Source organism: Petromyzon marinus, chromosome 85, assembly GCF_048934315.1.
Source record: "Petromyzon marinus isolate PM22_M1 ecotype Great Lakes invasive population chromosome 85, UKy_Petmar_22M1.pri1.0, whole genome shotgun sequence".
Lineage (NCBI taxonomy): Eukaryota > Metazoa > Chordata > Hyperoartia > Petromyzontiformes > Petromyzontidae > Petromyzon > Petromyzon marinus.
In genome coordinates, this window is record NC_133750.1 from 6,807,517 (window position 1) to 6,827,733 (window position 20,217).

The 20,217-nt window shown below is 51.3% G+C and overlaps 1 protein-coding gene across 1 annotated transcript in view; it reads left to right on the forward strand.

The window, feature by feature from the left end:
- The first annotated feature begins 2,357 nt into the window (after positions 1-2,357).
- The window catches only part of LOC142907943 (transmembrane 6 superfamily member 1-like), a 76,417-nt gene continuing 58,557 nt past the window's right edge, over positions 2,358-20,217 (forward strand). Inside the window, exons 1-6 of the mRNA XM_076057956.1 lie at positions 2,358-2,562; positions 10,055-10,152; positions 11,439-11,536; positions 15,768-15,871; positions 18,809-18,891; positions 19,624-19,754. Coding sequence (XP_075914071.1) covers positions 2,471-2,562; positions 10,055-10,152; positions 11,439-11,536; positions 15,768-15,871; positions 18,809-18,891; positions 19,624-19,754 — 606 coding nt within the window. The 5' untranslated portion in view covers positions 2,358-2,470. The remainder of the gene's footprint in view (positions 2,563-10,054; positions 10,153-11,438; positions 11,537-15,767; positions 15,872-18,808; positions 18,892-19,623; positions 19,755-20,217) is intronic.

The window sequence follows — 20,217 nt, forward strand, 5'->3', positions numbered from 1 at the left end:
TGGCAGTAATGTCCACTAGGAGCGCATTTGTTTGACATCCGAGTGTCCGGATACGCGTGGACGGACATCCACAGACATACACAGACATCCACAGACATACACAGACATCCACAGACATACACAGACAATTAATCCCCTGCCTCCTGTGAGAATTAATCCCCGGTTGAGCTTACCAGTCCACCGCGTCTCCTGCTACTGGCAGTAATGTCCACTAGGAGCGCATTTGTTTGACATCCGAGTGTCTGGATACACATGGACGGACATCCACAGACATACACAGACATCCACAGACATACACAGACATACACAGACATCCACAGACATACACAGACATACACAGACATCCACAGACATACAGACATACACAGACATACACAGACATACACGGACATCCACAGACATACACAGACATACACAGACATCCACAGACATACACAGACATCCACAGACATACACAGACATCCACAGACATCCACAGACATCCACAGACATACACAGACATCCACAGACATACACAGACATCCACAGACATCCACAGACATACACAGACAATTAATCCCCTGCCTCCTGTGAGAATTAATCCCCGGTTGAGCTTACCAGTCCACCGCGTCTCCTGCTACTGGCAGTAATGTCCACTAGGAGCGCATTTGTTTGACATCCGAGTGTCTGGATACGCATGGACGGACATCCACAGACATCCACAGACATACACAGACATACACAGACATCCACAGACATACACAGACATACACAGACATACAGACATACACAGACATACACAGACATACACGGACATCCACAGACATACACAGACATACGCAGACATCCACAGACATACACAGACATACACAGACAATTCATCCCCTGCCTCCTGTGAGAATTAATCCCCGGTTGGGCTTACCAGTCCACTCTGTCTCCTGCTACTGGCAGTAATGTCCACTAGGAGCGCATTTGTTTGACATCCGAGTGTCTGGATACACGTGGACGGACATCCACAGACATACACAGACATACACAGACATCCACAGACATACACAGACATCCACAGACATACACAGACATCCACAGACATACACAGACATACACAGACATCCACAGACATACACAGACATCCACAGACATACACAGACATACACAGACATCCACAGACATACACAGACATACACAGACATCCACAGACATACACAGACATCCACAGACATACACAGACATCCACAGACATACACAGACATCCACAGACATACACAGACATCCACAGACATACACAGACATCCACAGACATCCACAGACATACACAGACATCCACAGACATACACAGACATACACAGACATCCACAGACATACACAGACATCCACAGACATACACAGACATCCACGGACATACACGGACATCCACAGACATACACAGACATCCACAGACATACACAGACATACACAGACATCCACAGACATCCACAGACATACACAGACATCCACAGACATACACAGACATCCACAGACATCCACAGACATACACAGACATCCACAGACATACACAGACATACACAGACATCCACAGACATACACAGACAATTAAATCCCCTGCCTCCTGGCCGCGGGGAGGCGAGGCGATGGATTCTCGGTCACGTGATCCTGCTCCTCGTGCACCTAGCCTGGCACAGCCCGTGGCAGCTGCTGGGTCTGTCACGTGACCTGCTCCTCGTGCACCTAGCCTGGCACAGCAGCACAACCCATGGCATCTGCTCAGGGAATCGATTTTTTTAATCCGGTTCGATTAAACCTCGATTTATTCCCCCATTGGGAATCAATGCAACTCGTTCGATTCGCGTCATGAAAGTTTAATAGAAATTCGATTCTACGTTTGGTTGAGTTGCTTTAGATCGACTGCTTCGATTAAAGTTAATCGATTATCTTGACAACCCGCGGCCTCGATGGTTTGAGTGAGATTAATCGAAGCTTTCGAATCTGCCGCGGCGTCGATTCCTCGCGCTTACGATCTTCCGCTTATCGACGAATACGTCACACGTAATCGATAATCGTCGTCGATTATTTACCGCCGATTATATATAAATACATTTTTAAAAAGGTGCAACATCGATCAAAGAAAAGATCTCGTTTTAATTTACTTTTTAACAACGGAATCGACTCGGCAACTTTATTTTTCTTACCGATTATCGATTAGCGATTCTTTATCAAAGTCCACCTTTGGGCTGCCTCGTTGGACGTTCCGATGGAATCGACGATTCGCGCACGACGCGCTTCGATTCCTCTCTATTGAAACCAACGGGCAAGAATCGAAAGCCGTCGATTCCGATTCGTTAGTTTTCCCTATTGGGTTTGCGTTGGAAATCGATCGATCGATTCTCGACGCACTGTGTAATCGCGCCATCGATTCGTGTTTCATTCCTACGTATCTCTCAGTGTGCCTGTGTGTTTGTGACAGAGTGAATGAGTTGTGGAGTCGTTCACAATGGCTGTGTCGCCCGAAGTTTTAGTCGTTCTCCTGTCGTTCTCCGCTGCGCCCGTGAGCTACGCGCTGAACAGGACCTGGGTCATGGAGAGGTGAGTTCGTTAACTCATTCACTTACTCATTCACTCACTCTTTCATTCACTCTTTCAAACAGTCATTCAACCACTCACTCAACCACTCACTCACCCACGCACTCACCCACTCACTCACTCACCCACTTACTCACCCACTCACTCACCCACCTACTCACTCAACCACTCACTCACTCACTCACCCATTCACTCACCCACCTACTCACCCACTCACTCACCCACTCACTCACTCACCCACTCATTCACTCACTCACCCACTCACTCACCCACTCACTCACCTACTCACCTACTCACTCAACCACTCACTCACCCACTCACTCACTCACCCACTCACTCACCCACTCACCCACTTACTCACTCACCCACTCATTCACTCACTCACCCACTCCCTCACCCACTCACTCACTCACCTACTCACCTACTCACTCAACCACTCACTCACCCACTCACTCACCCACTCACTCACTCACTCACCCACTTACTCACCCACTCACTCACTTACTCACCCACTCACTCACTCACCTACTCACTCAACCACTCACTCACCCACTCACTCACCCACTCACTCACTCACCTACTCACTCACCCACTCACTCACCCACCCACTCACTCACCCACCTACTCACTCACCCACTCACTCACCCACTCATTCACTTACCCACTCATTCACTCACCCACTCACTCACCACTCACTCACTCACCACTCACTCACCCACTCACTCACTCACTTACTCACTCACCACTCACTCACTCACCACTCACTCACCACTCGCTCACTCACCACTCACTCACTCACTCACCCACTCACTCACTCACCCACTCACTCACTCACCCACTCACTCACTCACCCACTCACTCACTCACCACTCACTCACCACTCACTCAACCACTTACTCACCGACTCACTCACCCACCTACTCACTCAACCACTCACTCACTCATCCACTCCCTCACCCACCTACTCACCCACTCACTCACCCACTCACTCACCTACTCACTCACCCACTCACTCACCCACTCACTCACCCACCTACTCACTCACTCATCCACTCACTCACCCACTCACCCACTCACTCACTCACCACTCACTCACCACTCACTCACCACTCACTCACTTATCCACTCACCACTCACTCACCACTCACTCACTCACTCACCACTCACTCACTCACTCGCCCACTCACTCACCCACTCACTCACCACTCACTCACCAATCACTCACCCACTCACTCACCCACCTACTCACTCAACCACTCACTCAGCCACTCACTCAACCACTCACTCAACCACTCACTCACTCACCTACTCACTCAACCACTCACCCACTCACTCACCTACTCATTCACCCACTCACTCACCCACTCACTCACCCACCTACTCACTCAACCACTCACTCACCCACTCACTCACCGACTCACTCACCCACCTACTCACTCACTCACTCACCTACTCACTCAACCACTCACCCACTCACTCACCCACCTACTCACTCACCCACTCACTCACCCACTCACTCACCCATCTACTCACTCAACCACTCACTCAGCCACTCACTCAACCACTCACTCACCCACTCACTCACTCAACCACTCACTCACTCACCTACTCACTCAACCACTCACTCACCCACTCACCTACTCACTCACCCACTCACTCACCCACTCACTCACCTACCCACTCACCCACTCACTCACCCACCCATTCACTCACTCAACCACTGACCCACTTACTCACCCACTCACTCACTCATTCAACCACTCACTCAACCACTCACCCACTCACTCACCTACTCACTCACTCACCCACCCATTCAACCACTCACTCAACCAATCACCCACTCACCTACTCACTCACCCACTCACTCACTCACCAACTCACTCACCTAGTCACTCCTTCACTGACTCATTCACTCATTCACTCACCCACTCATTCAACCACTCACTCAACCACTCACCCACTCACTCACCCACTCACCTACTCACTCACTCACCTAGTCACTCATTCACTGACTCATTCACTGACTCATTCACTCACCCACTCAGTCAACCACTCACTTACCCAGTCACTCATTAACTCATTCATTTACTCATTCATTCACTCTTTCAAACAGTCACTCATTCAACCACTCACCCAGTCACTGACCCAGTCACTCTCTCAACCAATTATTCACTGATTCATTCACTTATTAATTCACCCATTCACCCACTCATTCACTCAACCATTCACTCACTCAGTCACCTAGTCACTCATTTACTGACTCATTCACTCATTCACTCACCCACTCATTCAACCACTCACTCACCCAGTCACTCATTCACTCATTCATTCACTCAACCACTCATTCACTGACTCATTCAACCACTCACTCACCTAGGCACTCTTTCAACCAATAATTCACTGACTCATTCAGTTATTAATTCACTCATTCACCCACTCACTCAATCACACGATCCCTCAATCAAGCATTCACTCACTCACCCAGGCACTCATTCACTGACTCATTCACTCATTCATTCACTCACTGACTCAACCACTCATTCACTGACTCATTCAACAACTCACCCAGTCACTCACTCACTCACCCGCTCATTCACCCGCTCACTCACCTACTCACTCATTCAACCAGTCACTTACTCATTCACTGACTCATTCAACCACTGACACACTCACCCACTCACACATTAATTCACCCACTCATTCAACCACTCACTCACCCAGTCACTCACTCAACAACCCATTCACTGACTCATTCACTCATTCATTCAATCATTAATTCACTCAATCATTAATTAACTCATTAATTCACTCACTAATTCAATCACTGACTCACCAAATCACTCACTCAACCACTGATTTACTGACTCATTCACTCCTTAATTCACTCATTAATGTACTCATTAGTTCACTTACTCACCCACTCACTTACCCACTCACTCAACCACTCACCCACTAAATCACCCAGTCACTCACTCATTCACTCAACCACCCACTCACTCACCCACTCACCCACTCACTCACTCACCCACTCACCCACTCACTCACCCACCCACTCACTCACCCACTCATTTATTCACTCAATCATTAATTCACTCCCTCACCCACCCATTCAACCACTAATTCAATCACTAATTCACCCAATCACTCACTCAACCACTCATTTACTGACTAAATCACGCATCAATTCACTAATTAATCACTCATTAATTCACTCACACACTCACTCATTCACCAATTTATTCACTCATTCACTCATTTAACAACTCATTCACTCAGTCACTCGCTCAACCACTCATTCATTGACTCATTCACTCATTTAGTCACTCATTCAACCACTCACCCATTCACCCACTCACTCATTCACCCACTAACTCATTCACCTGCTCACTCACTCAACCACTAATTCATTCACTCACTCACCCACTCACTCACCGACTCACCCACTCACTCACCCACTCACTCACCCACTCACTCACTCACTTAACCACTCATTCATTCACTCACTCACCCACTCACTAACTCAACCACTCACTCACCCACTCACCCACTCACTCACTCACCCACCCACCCACCCACTCACCCACTCACTCAGTCATTCACTCACCCACTCCCTCACTCACCCACCTACTCACTCATTAACTCACCCACTTACTCACTCATTCACTCACCCACTCACTCACCCACTCACTCACCCACTCACTCACTCACCCACTCACCCACTCACTCACCCACCCACTCACTCACCCACTCATTTATTCACTCAATCATTAATTCACTCCCTCACCCACCCATTCAACCACTAATTCAATCACTAATTCACCCAATCACTCACTCAACCACTCATTTACTGACTAAATCACGCATCAATTCACTAATTAATCACTCATTAATTCACTCACACACTCACTCATTCACCAATTTATTCACTCATTCACTCATTTAACAACTCATTCACTCAGTCACTCGCTCAACCACTCATTCATTGACTCATTCACTCATTTAGTCACTCATTCAACCACTCACCCATTCACCCACTCACTCATTCACCCACTAACTCATTCACCTGCTCACTCACTCAACCACTAATTCATTCACTCACTCACCCACTCACTCACCGACTCACCCACTCACTCACCCACTCACTCACCCACTCACTCACTCACTTAACCACTCATTCATTCACTCACTCACCCACTCACTAACTCAACCACTCACTCACCCACTCACCCACTCACTCACTCACCCACCCACCCACCCACTCACCCACTCACTCAGTCATTCACTCACCCACTCCCTCACTCACCCACCTACTCACTCATTAACTCACCCACTTACTCACTCATTCACTCACCCACTCACTCACCCACTCACTCACCCACTCACTCACTCACTCACCCACTCACCCACTCACTCACCCACTCACCTACTCACCCACTCACTCACCCACCCACTCACTCACTCATTCACTCACTCACTCACCCACTCACCCACTCACTCATTCACTCACCCACTTACTCACCCACTCACTCATTCATTCATTCACTCACTCACTCACTCACCCACTCACCCACTCACTCACTCACCCACTCACTCACCCACTCACTCACCCACTCACCCACTCACCCACCCACTCACCCACTCACTCACCCACTCACCCACCCACCCACTCACCCACTCACCCACCCACTCACCCACCCACCCACCCACTCACCCACTCACCCACCCACTCACCCACCCACTCACCCACTCACCCACTCACTCACCCACTCACCCACTCACCCACTCACTCACCCACCCACTCACTCACTCACTCATTCACTCACTCACTCACCCACTCACCCACTCACTCATTCACTCACCCACTTACTCACCCACTCACTCATTCATTCACTCACTCACCCGCTCACCCACTCACTCACTCATTCACCCAATCACCCACTCACTCACCCACTCACCCACTCACTCACCCACTCACTCACCCACTCACCCACTCACCCACCCACTCACCCACTCACCCACTCACTCACCCACTCACCCACTCACCCACTCACTCATTCACTCACCCACTTACTCACCCACTCACTCATTCATTCATTCACTCACTCACTCACCCACTCACTCACTCACTCACCCACTCACTCACCCACTCACCCACTCACTCACCCACTCACTCACCCACTCACCCACTCACCCACCCACTCACCCACTCACCCACTCACTCACCCACTCACCCACCCACTCACCCACTCACTCACCCACCCACCCACTCACCCACTCACTCACCCACTCACTCACCCACTCACTCACCCACCCACTCACCCACTCACCCCCTCACTCACCCACTCACTCACTCACCCACTCACTCACCCACCCACTCACTCACTCATTCACCCACCCACCCACTCACTCATTCACCCACCCACCCACTCACTCATTCACCCACCCACCCACTCACTCATTCACCCACCCACTCACTCATTCACTCATCCACTAATTCACCCACCCAGTGATTCATTCACTTAAAATAGTCGTGCATTCACCCACCCAGCTTTTCATTCCCCCTCCCAGTGATTCGTTCCTCCGTACGCCCCCCACGGACTCTGAGAGGAGTCGTGGCCGAACTTTGACCCCAACCCCCTCCCCCCCCACAATGTGGTGGCCCCCACCCCTCCCATAGGTTAACATGGGGATGGATGTAGCCCCCACCCCTCCCATAGGTTAACTCAACACTGCCCATAGACTCAACACTGCCCATAGACTCAACACTGCACCATAGACTCAGCACTACCCATAGACTCAACACTGCCCATAGACTCAACACTGCCCATAGACTTAACACTGCCCATAGACTCAACACTGCACCATAGACTCAACACTGCCCATAGACTCAACACTACCCATAGACTCAACACTACCCATAGACTCAACACTGCACCATAGACTCAACACTGCCCATAGACTCATCACTGCACCATAGACTCAACACTACCCATAGACTCAACACTGCACCATAGACTCAACATTACCCATAGACTCAACACTGCCCCATAGACTCAACACTGCCCATAGACTCATCACTGCACCATAGACTCAACACTACCCATAGACTCAACACTGCACCATAGACTCAACACTACCCATAGACTCAACACTGCACCATAGACTCAACACTACCCATAGACTGAACACTGCACCATAGACTCAACACTGCACCATAGACTCAACACTGCACCATAGACTCAACACTGCACCATAGACTCAACACTGCCCATAGACTCAACACTGCACATAGACTCAACACTGCACCATAGACTCAACACTGCACCATAGACTCAACACTGCCCATAGACTCAACACTGCACCATAGACTCAACACTGCACCATAGACTCAACACTGCACCATAGACTCAACACTGCACCATAGACTCAACACTGCACCATAGACTCAACACTGCCCGTAGACTCAACACTGCCCATAGACTCAACACTGCACCATAGACTCAACACTGCACCATAGACTCAACACTGCCCATAGACTCAACACTGCACCATAGACTCAACACTGCACCATAGACTCAACACTGCACCATAGACTCAACACTGCACCATAGACTCAACACTGCACATAGACTCAACACTGCACCATAGACTCAACACTGCACCATAGACTCAACACTGCCCATAGACTCAACACTGCACCATAGACTCAACACTGCACCATAGACTCAACACTGCACCATAGACTCAACACTGCACCATAGACTCAACACTGCACCATAGACTCAACACTGCCCGTAGACTCAACACTGCCCATAGACTCAACACTGCACCATAGACTCAACACTGCACCATAGACTCAACACTGCCCATAGACTCAACACTGCACCATAGACTCAACACTGCACCATAGACTCAACACTGCACCATAGACTCAACACTGCCCATAGACTCAACACTGCCCATAGACTCAACACTGCACCATAGACTCAACACTGCACCATAGACTCAACACTGCACCATAGACTCAACACTGCACCATAGACTCAACACTGCACCATAGACTCAACACTGCACCGTAGACTCAACACTGCACCATAGTCTCAACACTGCCCATAGACTCAACACTGCCCATAGACTCAACACTGCCCATAGACTCAACACTGCCCATAGACTCAACACTGCCCATAGACTCAACACTGCCCATAGACTCAACACTACACCATAGACGCAACACTGCCCATAGACGCAACACTGCACCATAGACTCAACACTGCCTGCTGTCTCTCTCTCTCCGTGTCTCTTTGTCTCTGTGCCTCTGTCTGCCCGTGTCTGTGTGTGTCTCTCTGTGTTTCCCCGTGTGTGTGTCTGTGAGTGTCTGTGTGTGTGTCTGTGTGTGTGTCTGTATGTGTCTGTGCGTGTGTGTGTCTTTGTGTCTGTGAGTGAGTGTGTTTTTGTCTGTGTGTGTGTCTGTGTGTGTGTCTGTGTGTTTGTGTAGCCCAGTGTGTGTCTGTGTAGTGGGCGTGGTGGTTCTGTTCGCCGTGCTGGGAGTGACCAAACTCCTCCTCAACTCACCAAGAGACCCTCTCTTCTACAGTGAGTGTTGGTGGTGGTGGTGATGGTGTTGGTGATGGTGGTGGTGGGGGCGATGGTGGTGATGGTGGTGGTGATGGTCCGTCTGCTACAGCAAAGGTGTAGGGAATTCCAACAAGACCTACATCCTCTGCTTTATTGACCTGGTCAAGGCCTATGATACCATCAGTAGGCCTGGGCTCTGGGTCGTTCTTCGTGCTTTTGGAGTACCTGACCCTCTGCTCACGATCATTAAGGACCTTCATGATGGTGAGCGGGGCCCGGGTAAAACTACGTGGCTGGGAGTCGGAGCCATTCCCTGTACACCTTGGGGTGCGACAGGGATGTCCTCTGGCTCCCACATTATTTAACATCTATTTCGACCACGTAGTTCGTGAAGCCTTCAGTAGCTGTACCGGAGGAATTTCCATTTGGTACAGGTACAATGGGAGGCTGATCGATGCCCAGGTGCGGTCAATGGATGGCTCCCTATTGCTCAATGGAACATATTCGCCAGTTTGAAACATTTAAGCTGGCCTGCCTATGATCCATCCGGGGTTTAGCCAGGCTGGATTGTGTGAGGAGCTCACAAATCCTTGAAAGATCTGGACAAAGTCCCATCGGTGAGCTCTTCCGGCAGGCAAGGCTGCGTTGGCTGGGCCATGTAGCCCGCATGCCCAGCCACCGCATGCCGAAACAGCTTTTGTTCGGCCGGATCGAGGGGGCTAAGCGGGCGTGGCACGGGCTAGAGAAGAGATGGAGTTACGTGGTACAGGAGGACGTGGAGCTGAATGGACTTGCCGATGACTGGTACCAGCGGTGTCAAGATCGGCCTCTGTGGAGGAGGCTCGTGAAGGATGCTACTGGGCAGTTAGAGGCAGTTGCCCTCCAACAACAACGGAAGGCAGAGGAGCGACGCTCACAACAACGAGCGGAGCGCCGGGTGGCTAAAGCACAGCAAGTTGCCACAGTAGGGGGCACAGGTGGTGCATCAGCCAGTCATCTCAGTCAGTCGACCCGTGGCACCTGCTGGGTCTGCCCCGTGACCTCCTACCAGCGGGCGTTCGACACTTCATATGGCTTCAAGGTCCACATAGCCTGGCACAAGCGTCGTGGTGACGTCACCGCCACTTAGTGGCGAATAGCGGTTGTTGTTGGTGGTGGGGGTGATGGTGGTGGTGATGATGATGATGCTACGACTGATGATGATGATACTACTACTGACGTTGATGCTGATGATGATGATGCTGCTGCTGATGATGATGATGTTGCTGATGATAATGTTGCTGATGATGCTGCTGGTCTCCCAGTGTGTGCGGTGTTCATGTTCAGCTGTGTGGTGGACCTGCTGCTGAGCTTGGAGCAGGATGGGGTGATCAAGGGGTTCATGGCATCATACGTGTTGCAGGTCATCACCATCACCACCATCACCGCCATCACCGCCATCACCGCCATCACCGCCATCACCGCCATCACCACCACCATCACCACCATTATTATCACTACCATGACCACCACCATCATCAATAACATCAACCGCCATTCGCCACTAAGTGGCGGTGACATCACCACGACGCTTGTGCCAGGCCATGTGCTCCTTGAGGCCACGTGAAGTGTCGAACGCCCGCTGACAGGAGGTCACGGGGCAGACCCAGGTGCCACGGGTCGACTGACTGAGATGACTGGCTGATGCACCACCTGTGCCCCCTGCTGTGCCAACCTGCTGTGCTTTAGCCACCCGGCGCTCCGCTCGTTGTTGTAAGCGTCGCTCCTCCGCCCTCCGTTGTTGTTGGAGGGCGACTGCCTCCAACTGCCCAGTAGCAGCGTCCTTCACGAGCCTCCTCCACAGAGGCCGATCATGACACCGCTGGTACCAGTCATCGGCAAGTCCACTCAGCTCCACATCCACCTGTACCACGTCACTCCATCTCTTCTCTAGCCCGTGCCGCGCCCGTTTAACCCCCTCGATCCGGCCGAACAAAAGCTGTTTCGGCATGTGGTGGCTGGGCATGTGGGCTACATGACCCAGCCAATGCAGCCTTGCCTGCCGGAGGAGCTCACCGATGGGACCTTGCCCAGATCTTTCAAGGATTTGTGAGCTCCTCACACAATCCAGCCTGGTTAACCCCAGGATGGATCGTAGGCAGGCCAGCCTAAATGTTTCTAACCGGCGAAGATGTTCCATTAGGGGGGTCCACGTTTCGCAAGCGTAGAGAAGGGATGGAATGACTGTGGCAGAGAAGACCCGAAGCTTCGTGCGGAGCGACTGACCAGGTAGCTTCCACACAGCGTTACGCAACCTATGAAAAGATAATGCCGCTCGACTGATTCGGAGTGAGACCTCTGCTGTTAAACTGGAGCCAGTCATAAGCACACTTCCCAGGTATGGGAAACTCTCCACTCTCTCCACAACTGCCCTATCACCAATTGGGAGTTGTGGGGGTGGAGTGTCCGATGGTACAAAATACCCAGGTAGGTGCTTAGTTTTGGTGGGGCTGATGGTAAGACCCCACCTCTTAGTGGCACGCTCCAGTTTCAGCAGCAGCGCCTCCAACTCCTCCTCTGAGTGAGCAGAAATTACCAAATCATCAGCATACATAACGTGGTTGACCAATAGGGAGCCATCCCTTGACCGCACCCGGGCATCGATCAGCCTCCCATTATATCTGTACCATATGGAGATTCCCCGGTACAGCTATTGAAGGCTTCACGAACTACGTGGTCGAAAATTATGTTAAATAATGTGGGAGCCAGAGGACATCCCTGTCGCACCTCAAGGTGTACAGGGAATGGCTCTGACTCCCGGCCACGTAGTTTTACCTGGGCCCGCTCACCATCATGAAGGTCCTTAATGATCGTGAGCAGAGGGTCAGGTACTCCAAAAGCACGAAGAACAACCCAGAGCCCAGGCCTACTGATGGTATCATAGGCCTTGACCAGGTCAATAAAGCAGAGATGTAGGTCTTGTTGGAATTCCCTACACCTCTGCTGTAGCAGACTGACAGAAAATATGGCATCTGTGCAGGACCGCCCTTTCCTGAAACCGCATTGGGGCTCCGCAAGCCTCTCCTCAGCGTGCCTGGCAAGGCGATGTTGGATAATCCTTGCCAGGACCTTTCCCGGCACACTGAGGAGTGAGATGCCCCTGTAGTTGTTACAGTCTGTGCGGTGCCCCTTCTTAAAAAGGGGGACCACCAGGGCATCCTTCCAATCCTGCGGAACCCATCCAGTGGTCCAGACTGTTGTTATGATGTCATGTAGGGCAGGCTGTGCACAAACGCCACCCTCCCCCAGAATTTCACTTGGGAGATCATCTCTGCCCGGTGCCTTTCCTGGTCTCAGACTCCAGATCGCCTTCAGTACTTCCTCAACAGATGGCACCTCAGCCAGCCACTCACAGTGGGTGACTTCTTCCAATATTTGAGGCACCGCAGCCTCAGCAGGGTCATCCTCACTTTGTGCCACGATGTTTTCCTGGCTGAGGGATTTTCCCTCCCCCAGGACCTCGCAGAAATGCTCAGCAAATCTGCGAACCTGTTCCTGGGGGTCTGAGATTGGATTACCATTTTTTCCCCTAATGATGGTAATAGGTGTGGCGCTGCAGGTTACTTTTTTGATGGAATTAAATGATGATTTGTGATTGCGGGCCATTGAGGCAGACTCCATCTCCTCAGCGACCCGCGACCACCACCCATCCTTGCAGCGCCTCACGGCTCTCCGAACCTCCGAGCGAAGGCTGCGGTAAGCCTCCTCATTCTCTGACGTGGGATGCTTTAGACGATTAGAGTGGGCCTGTCGCTTTTTCTCAACCATCCTGAACACCTCCTCTGTCAGCCAGGGTCTCTGGGGAGGTCTGGACCGCGTACCCAAAGCAGCCATTGCAGCTGCATGAGTCACAGTCCTAAACCTCGCCCATTTACCCTCGACATCAGGAGGAGTGGGGGACGATGCCAACCCCAGCCGCAAGCGATGATGAAATTCTCGCTTGCAACTTTCATCAGATAACTGAGACCAGGCCACTTTAGGTTGGAATGGGGTCCTGGGTGTACACCCACCACCGGAGTGGAAGAATGGCAGGCGCATCTTACAGATGACTAGTCGATGGTCAGAGGGCAGATCAGCTCCACGGTAGGTCCTGGTGTCAAGGACATGGGCTCGCATCAGCTGGTCCGTCACTATATAGTCCAGCAGATGTTCTTGCTTGGACCCGGCATGCATCCATGATGTTGCGTGGATGCACCGATGCTGGAACAGCGTGTTGGTAATTGCAAGCCCATGGGCTGCACAAAAATCTAGCAGCCTCCTACCGTTGTTATTGAGCTGATCTGGCCCATGCCCTCCAATCACTCCAGACAAGGTTCCAGCATCATGACCAACTCGGACATTGAAGTCACCCAACAAGATGACTCTATCCCGAGGGGCCACTTTAGCCAGCACCTGTGACAGGAGGTCATAGAAGGCATCTGACTCATCGGCCTGGCCTGCATCCCTCCACGGATGTTCGTCTTCAGTGGGGGCATAAGTAACCACGACCACCACTCCTCGCCTCCGGTTGATGGGAAGGCGAGCCCAAAGTAGCCTGGGGCTTACAGCTTCCCACACCTCACCGCCACTCTCCCATGCCCCCTTCATTCTTTTGATCAGAGGAAGAGCCACTCCCTGTTGTTTGGAAGTCTGCTGCCCAGAGTAGAGGACTGTCCACCCCTCATGGTGGCAGGAGCCAGAACCGGTCCACCGGACCTCCTGAATGCCACAGAGATCCAGGCGGTACCGGTCCAGCTCCCGACAGAGGAGTGGCAGCCTCTCCTCTGCAGTGAGCGTTCGAACATTCCACGTGGCCACCTGTAGTGGCTTTTCGTTGTTTCTGGAGGAGCCCCGAGGGTAGAGATTCAATCTCCTGGCTCCGCCAATTGGGGTTTGGCCAGGAGACGTCATAGACGCCTGTCCCCCCGGGGCCTCCGGCACAAGCTTATTAGTTACATATTTCAGTTTAACTCGTGGTTTCGTGGTAATTAATTGAAGGTGAAGGGGTTACCAGCCCCTCGCACCCGTCCAGAGCCCCCGTTTAGCCACTGTGGTGGACACAGACGCCATGAGGGGAGGGGCCAATCGGAATTGGATCTCCCCCCACAGCGCTGTCCACGACAGAGTTGCCCGTCCGGCACCGCGAGGAGGTAGGGGGTTGTTTTGCCATCACCATCATCATGATCACCGTTAACATCACCACCATCATTACCACCATCATCACCATCACCACCATCATCATCACCACCATCACCACCACCATAACCACCACCACCATCACCACCACCATCGCCACCACCACCACCATCGCCACCACCACCACCGCCACCACCACCACCACCACCACCATCACCACCACCATCACCACCACCACCATCACCACCACCACCATCACCACTATCACCACCATCACCACTATCACCACCATCATCACCACCATCACCACCATCACCACCACCACCATCACCACCATCACCACCATCACCACCACCACCACCACCATCACCACCATCACCACTATCACCACCATCACCACTATCACCACCATCACCACCACCACCATCACCACCACCACCATCACCACCATCACCACCATCACCACTCTCTGTGTGTAGGGAGAGCCCTATCTCTCTACGGCTCATGGCATCGCGATCTGCTACTGGGACGGAGTCATCCACTACCTCCTGTACCTCCGCATACTCCACCTCATCACCCACAGGTACCCCACACACTCACCCACACACTCACCCACACACTCACCCACCCACTCACTCACTCACTCACCCACACACTCACTCACTCACTCACCCACTCGCCCACACACCCACACACTCACCCACCCACTCACCCACACACTCACCCACTCACTCACCCACTCACCCACACACTCACCCACACACTCACTCACTCACTCACCCACTCACCCACTCGCCCACACACCCACACACTCACCCACCCACTCACCCACTCACTCACCCACTCACTCACCCACTCACCCACACACTCACCCACACACTCACTCACTCACTCACCCACTCACCCACTCGCCCACACACCCACACACTCACCCACTCACTCACCCACACACTCACCCACACACTCACTCACTCACCCACTCACCCACTCGCCCACACACCCACACACTCACCCACACACTCACCCACTCGCCCACACACCCACACACTCACCCACTCACCCACTCACCCACACACTCACCCACACACTCACTCACTCACCCACACACTCACCCACTCACCCACACACTCACCCACTCACTCACTCACCCACACACTCACTCACTCACCCACACACTCACCCACACACTCACTCACTCACCCACACACTCACCCACACACTCACCCACTCGCCCACACACCCACACACTCACCCACTCACCCACTCACCCACACACTCACCCACACACTCACTCACTCACCCACACACTCACCCACTCACCCACACACTCACCCACTCACTCACTCACTCACTCACCCACTCACCCACTCGCCCACACACCCACACACTCACCCACACACTCACTCACTCACTCACCCACTCACCCACACACTCACCCACTCACCCACACACTCACCCACTCACCCACACACTCACCCACTCACTCACACACTCACCCACACACTCACCCACTCACCCACACACTCACTCACTCACTCACCCACTCACCCACTCGCCCACACACCCACACACTCACCCACCCACTCACCCACACACTCACCCACACACTCACCCACTCACCCACACACTCACCCACACACTCACTCACTCACTCACCCACTCACCCACTCGCCCACACACCCACACACTCACCCACCCACTCACCCACACACTCACCCACTCACTCACCCACTCACCCACACACTCACCCACACACTCACTCACTCACTCACCCACTCACCCACTCGCCCACACACCCACACACTCACCCACCCACTCACCCACACACTCACCCACTCACTCACCCACTCACCCACACACTCACCCACACACTCACTCACTCACTCACCCACTCACCCACTCGCCCACACACCCACACACTCACCCACCCACTCACCCACACACTCACCCACTCACTCACCCACTCACCCACACACTCACCCACACACTCACTCACTCACTCACCCACTCACCCACTCGCCCACACACCCACACACTCACCCACCCACTCACCCACACACTCACCCACTCACTCACCCACTCACCCACTCGCCCACACACCCACTCACTCACTCACCCACTCACCCACTCGCCCACACACCCACACACTCACCCACTCACTCACCCACCCACTCACCCACACACTCACCCACTCACTCACCCACTCACCCACACACTCACCCACTCACCCACACACTCACCCACTCACTCACCCACCCACTCACCCACTCACCCACACACTCACCCACTCACTCACCCACTCACCCACACACTCACCCACATACTACTGATGATGATGTTGATACTACTACTGATGATGATACTACCTCTGATTATGATGATACTACTACTAATGTTGATGATACTACTGATGATGATGATGATACTACTTCTGATGATGATGATACTACTACTACTGATGATGATGATACTACTACTGATGATGATGATGATGATACTACTACTACTGATGATGATAATACCACTACTGATGATGATTCTACTACTGATGATGATACTGCTACTGATGATGATGATACTTCTACTGATGATGATGATGCTACTACTACTGATGATGATGATGATGCTACTACTACTGATGATGATACTACTACTGTTGATGATACTACTACTGATGATGATGATACTATTGATGATGATACTACTACTGTTGATGATACTACTACTGATGATGATGATACTATTGATGATGATGCTACTACTACTGATGATAATGATACTACTACTGATGATGATGATGATACTACTACTGATGATGATGATGATGATACTACTCCTGATGATGATGATGATGATACTACTGATGATGATGATACTACTGATGATGATACTACTACTGATGATGATGATGATACTACTGATGATGATGATGATACTACTACTGATGATGATGATACTACTGATGATGATGATGATACTACTGATGATGATGATACTACTGATGATTATACTACTACTGATGATGATGATGATAATACTACTACTAATGATGATGATAATGATACTACTACTGATGATGATGATGATACTACTGATGATGATGATACTACTGATGATGATGATGATACTACTGATGATGATGATACTACTGATGATGATGATACTACTACTGATGATGATGATGATACTACTGATGATGATGATACTACTACTGATGATGATGATACTACTGATGATGATACTACTACTGATGATGATACTACTGATGATGATGATACTACTACTGATGATGATGATGATACTACTGATGATGATACTAGTGATGATGATGATACTACTGATGATGATGATACTATTGATGATGATGCTGCTACTACTGATGATAATGATACTACTACTGATGATGATGATACTACTGATGATGATGATGATACTACTGATGATGATGATGATACTACTGATGATGATGATGATACTACTGATGATGATGATGATACTACTGATGATGATGCTGCTTTAGGCTTCCGTACCGTGAGGTTGGACTGTACTGGCTGGGCTCCATGCTGATGAGTATGGTGGTGTTCTTACCTGGAAACATCATCGGTGAGACACACACACAGTCACACACACACACACAGTCACACACAGACACACACAGTCACACACACACACACACAGTCACACACACAGTCACACACACACACACAGTCACACACACAGTCACACACAGTCACACACACACACACAGTCACACACACAGTCACACATACAGTCACACACACACACACACAGTCACACACAGTCACACACACACACAGTCACACACACAGTCACACACAGTCACACACACAGTCACAAAGATAACAACAAAGATCCCCATATAGCCTTAACAGACTGTAGGGGCAAGTGCTGTTAGCGAGCACCTATGAAGGCCGGTACGGTACACGAGTGGGTGGGTGGCCAGCGCCACGCCCGACCGCCTTTGTCTCCCTAGTGGCAATGTTTACACACCGCACCAGGTACTCATTTGAGGCTGAGTCGACCTAGGGGAGGCCCGGGACCGGTTCAGATAATCGTCACTGGTGTTGGCCGTGAGCGGGAATCAAACCCGGGTCGCCAGGTTCATAGCGCAGCGTAGCGCTAACCGCTACACTACCGCTACACACAGACACACACACAGACACACAGTCACACACACACAGTCACACACACACACACACAGACACACACACACAGTCACACACACACACACAGACACACACAGAGACACACACACAGACACACAGACACACACAGAGACGTTTCCCTACGTCTCTCTCTCTTCATCCCTTCTAGGCAAATACGGGAATGAGTTGAAGCCTTCATTTCTGCTCAACATTCCCTATGTCTGCCTGCCGCTGTGGGCGGGAGGGAAGATCCTGCGTCAGCCCAGGAGGTGGAACGTCGGACACCAGACGGCTACCGGGGTCGGTGATAGGAGCAGGAGGATGGTGACGATGGTGGTGGTGATGGTGGTGGTGGTGACGATGGTGGTGGTGGTGATGATGGTGATGATGGTGATGGTGGTGATGATGGTGATGATGGTGGTGATGGTGGTGATGATGGTGATGATGGTGGTGATGGTGATGATGGTGATGATGGTGATGATGGTGATCATGCTGATGATGATGGAGATGATGAAAGTGATGATGATGGTGATGATGATGGTGATGATGATGGAGATGATGGTGATGATGATGGTGATGATGTTGATGATGCTGATGGTGATGATGGTGATGATGTTGATGATGCTGATGATGATGGTGATCATGGTGATGATGATGTTGATGATGGTGATGATGCTGATGATGATGATGGTGATGATGCTGATGGTTATGATGCTGATGATGATCGTGATGGTGATGATGGTGATGATGATGGTGATGATGT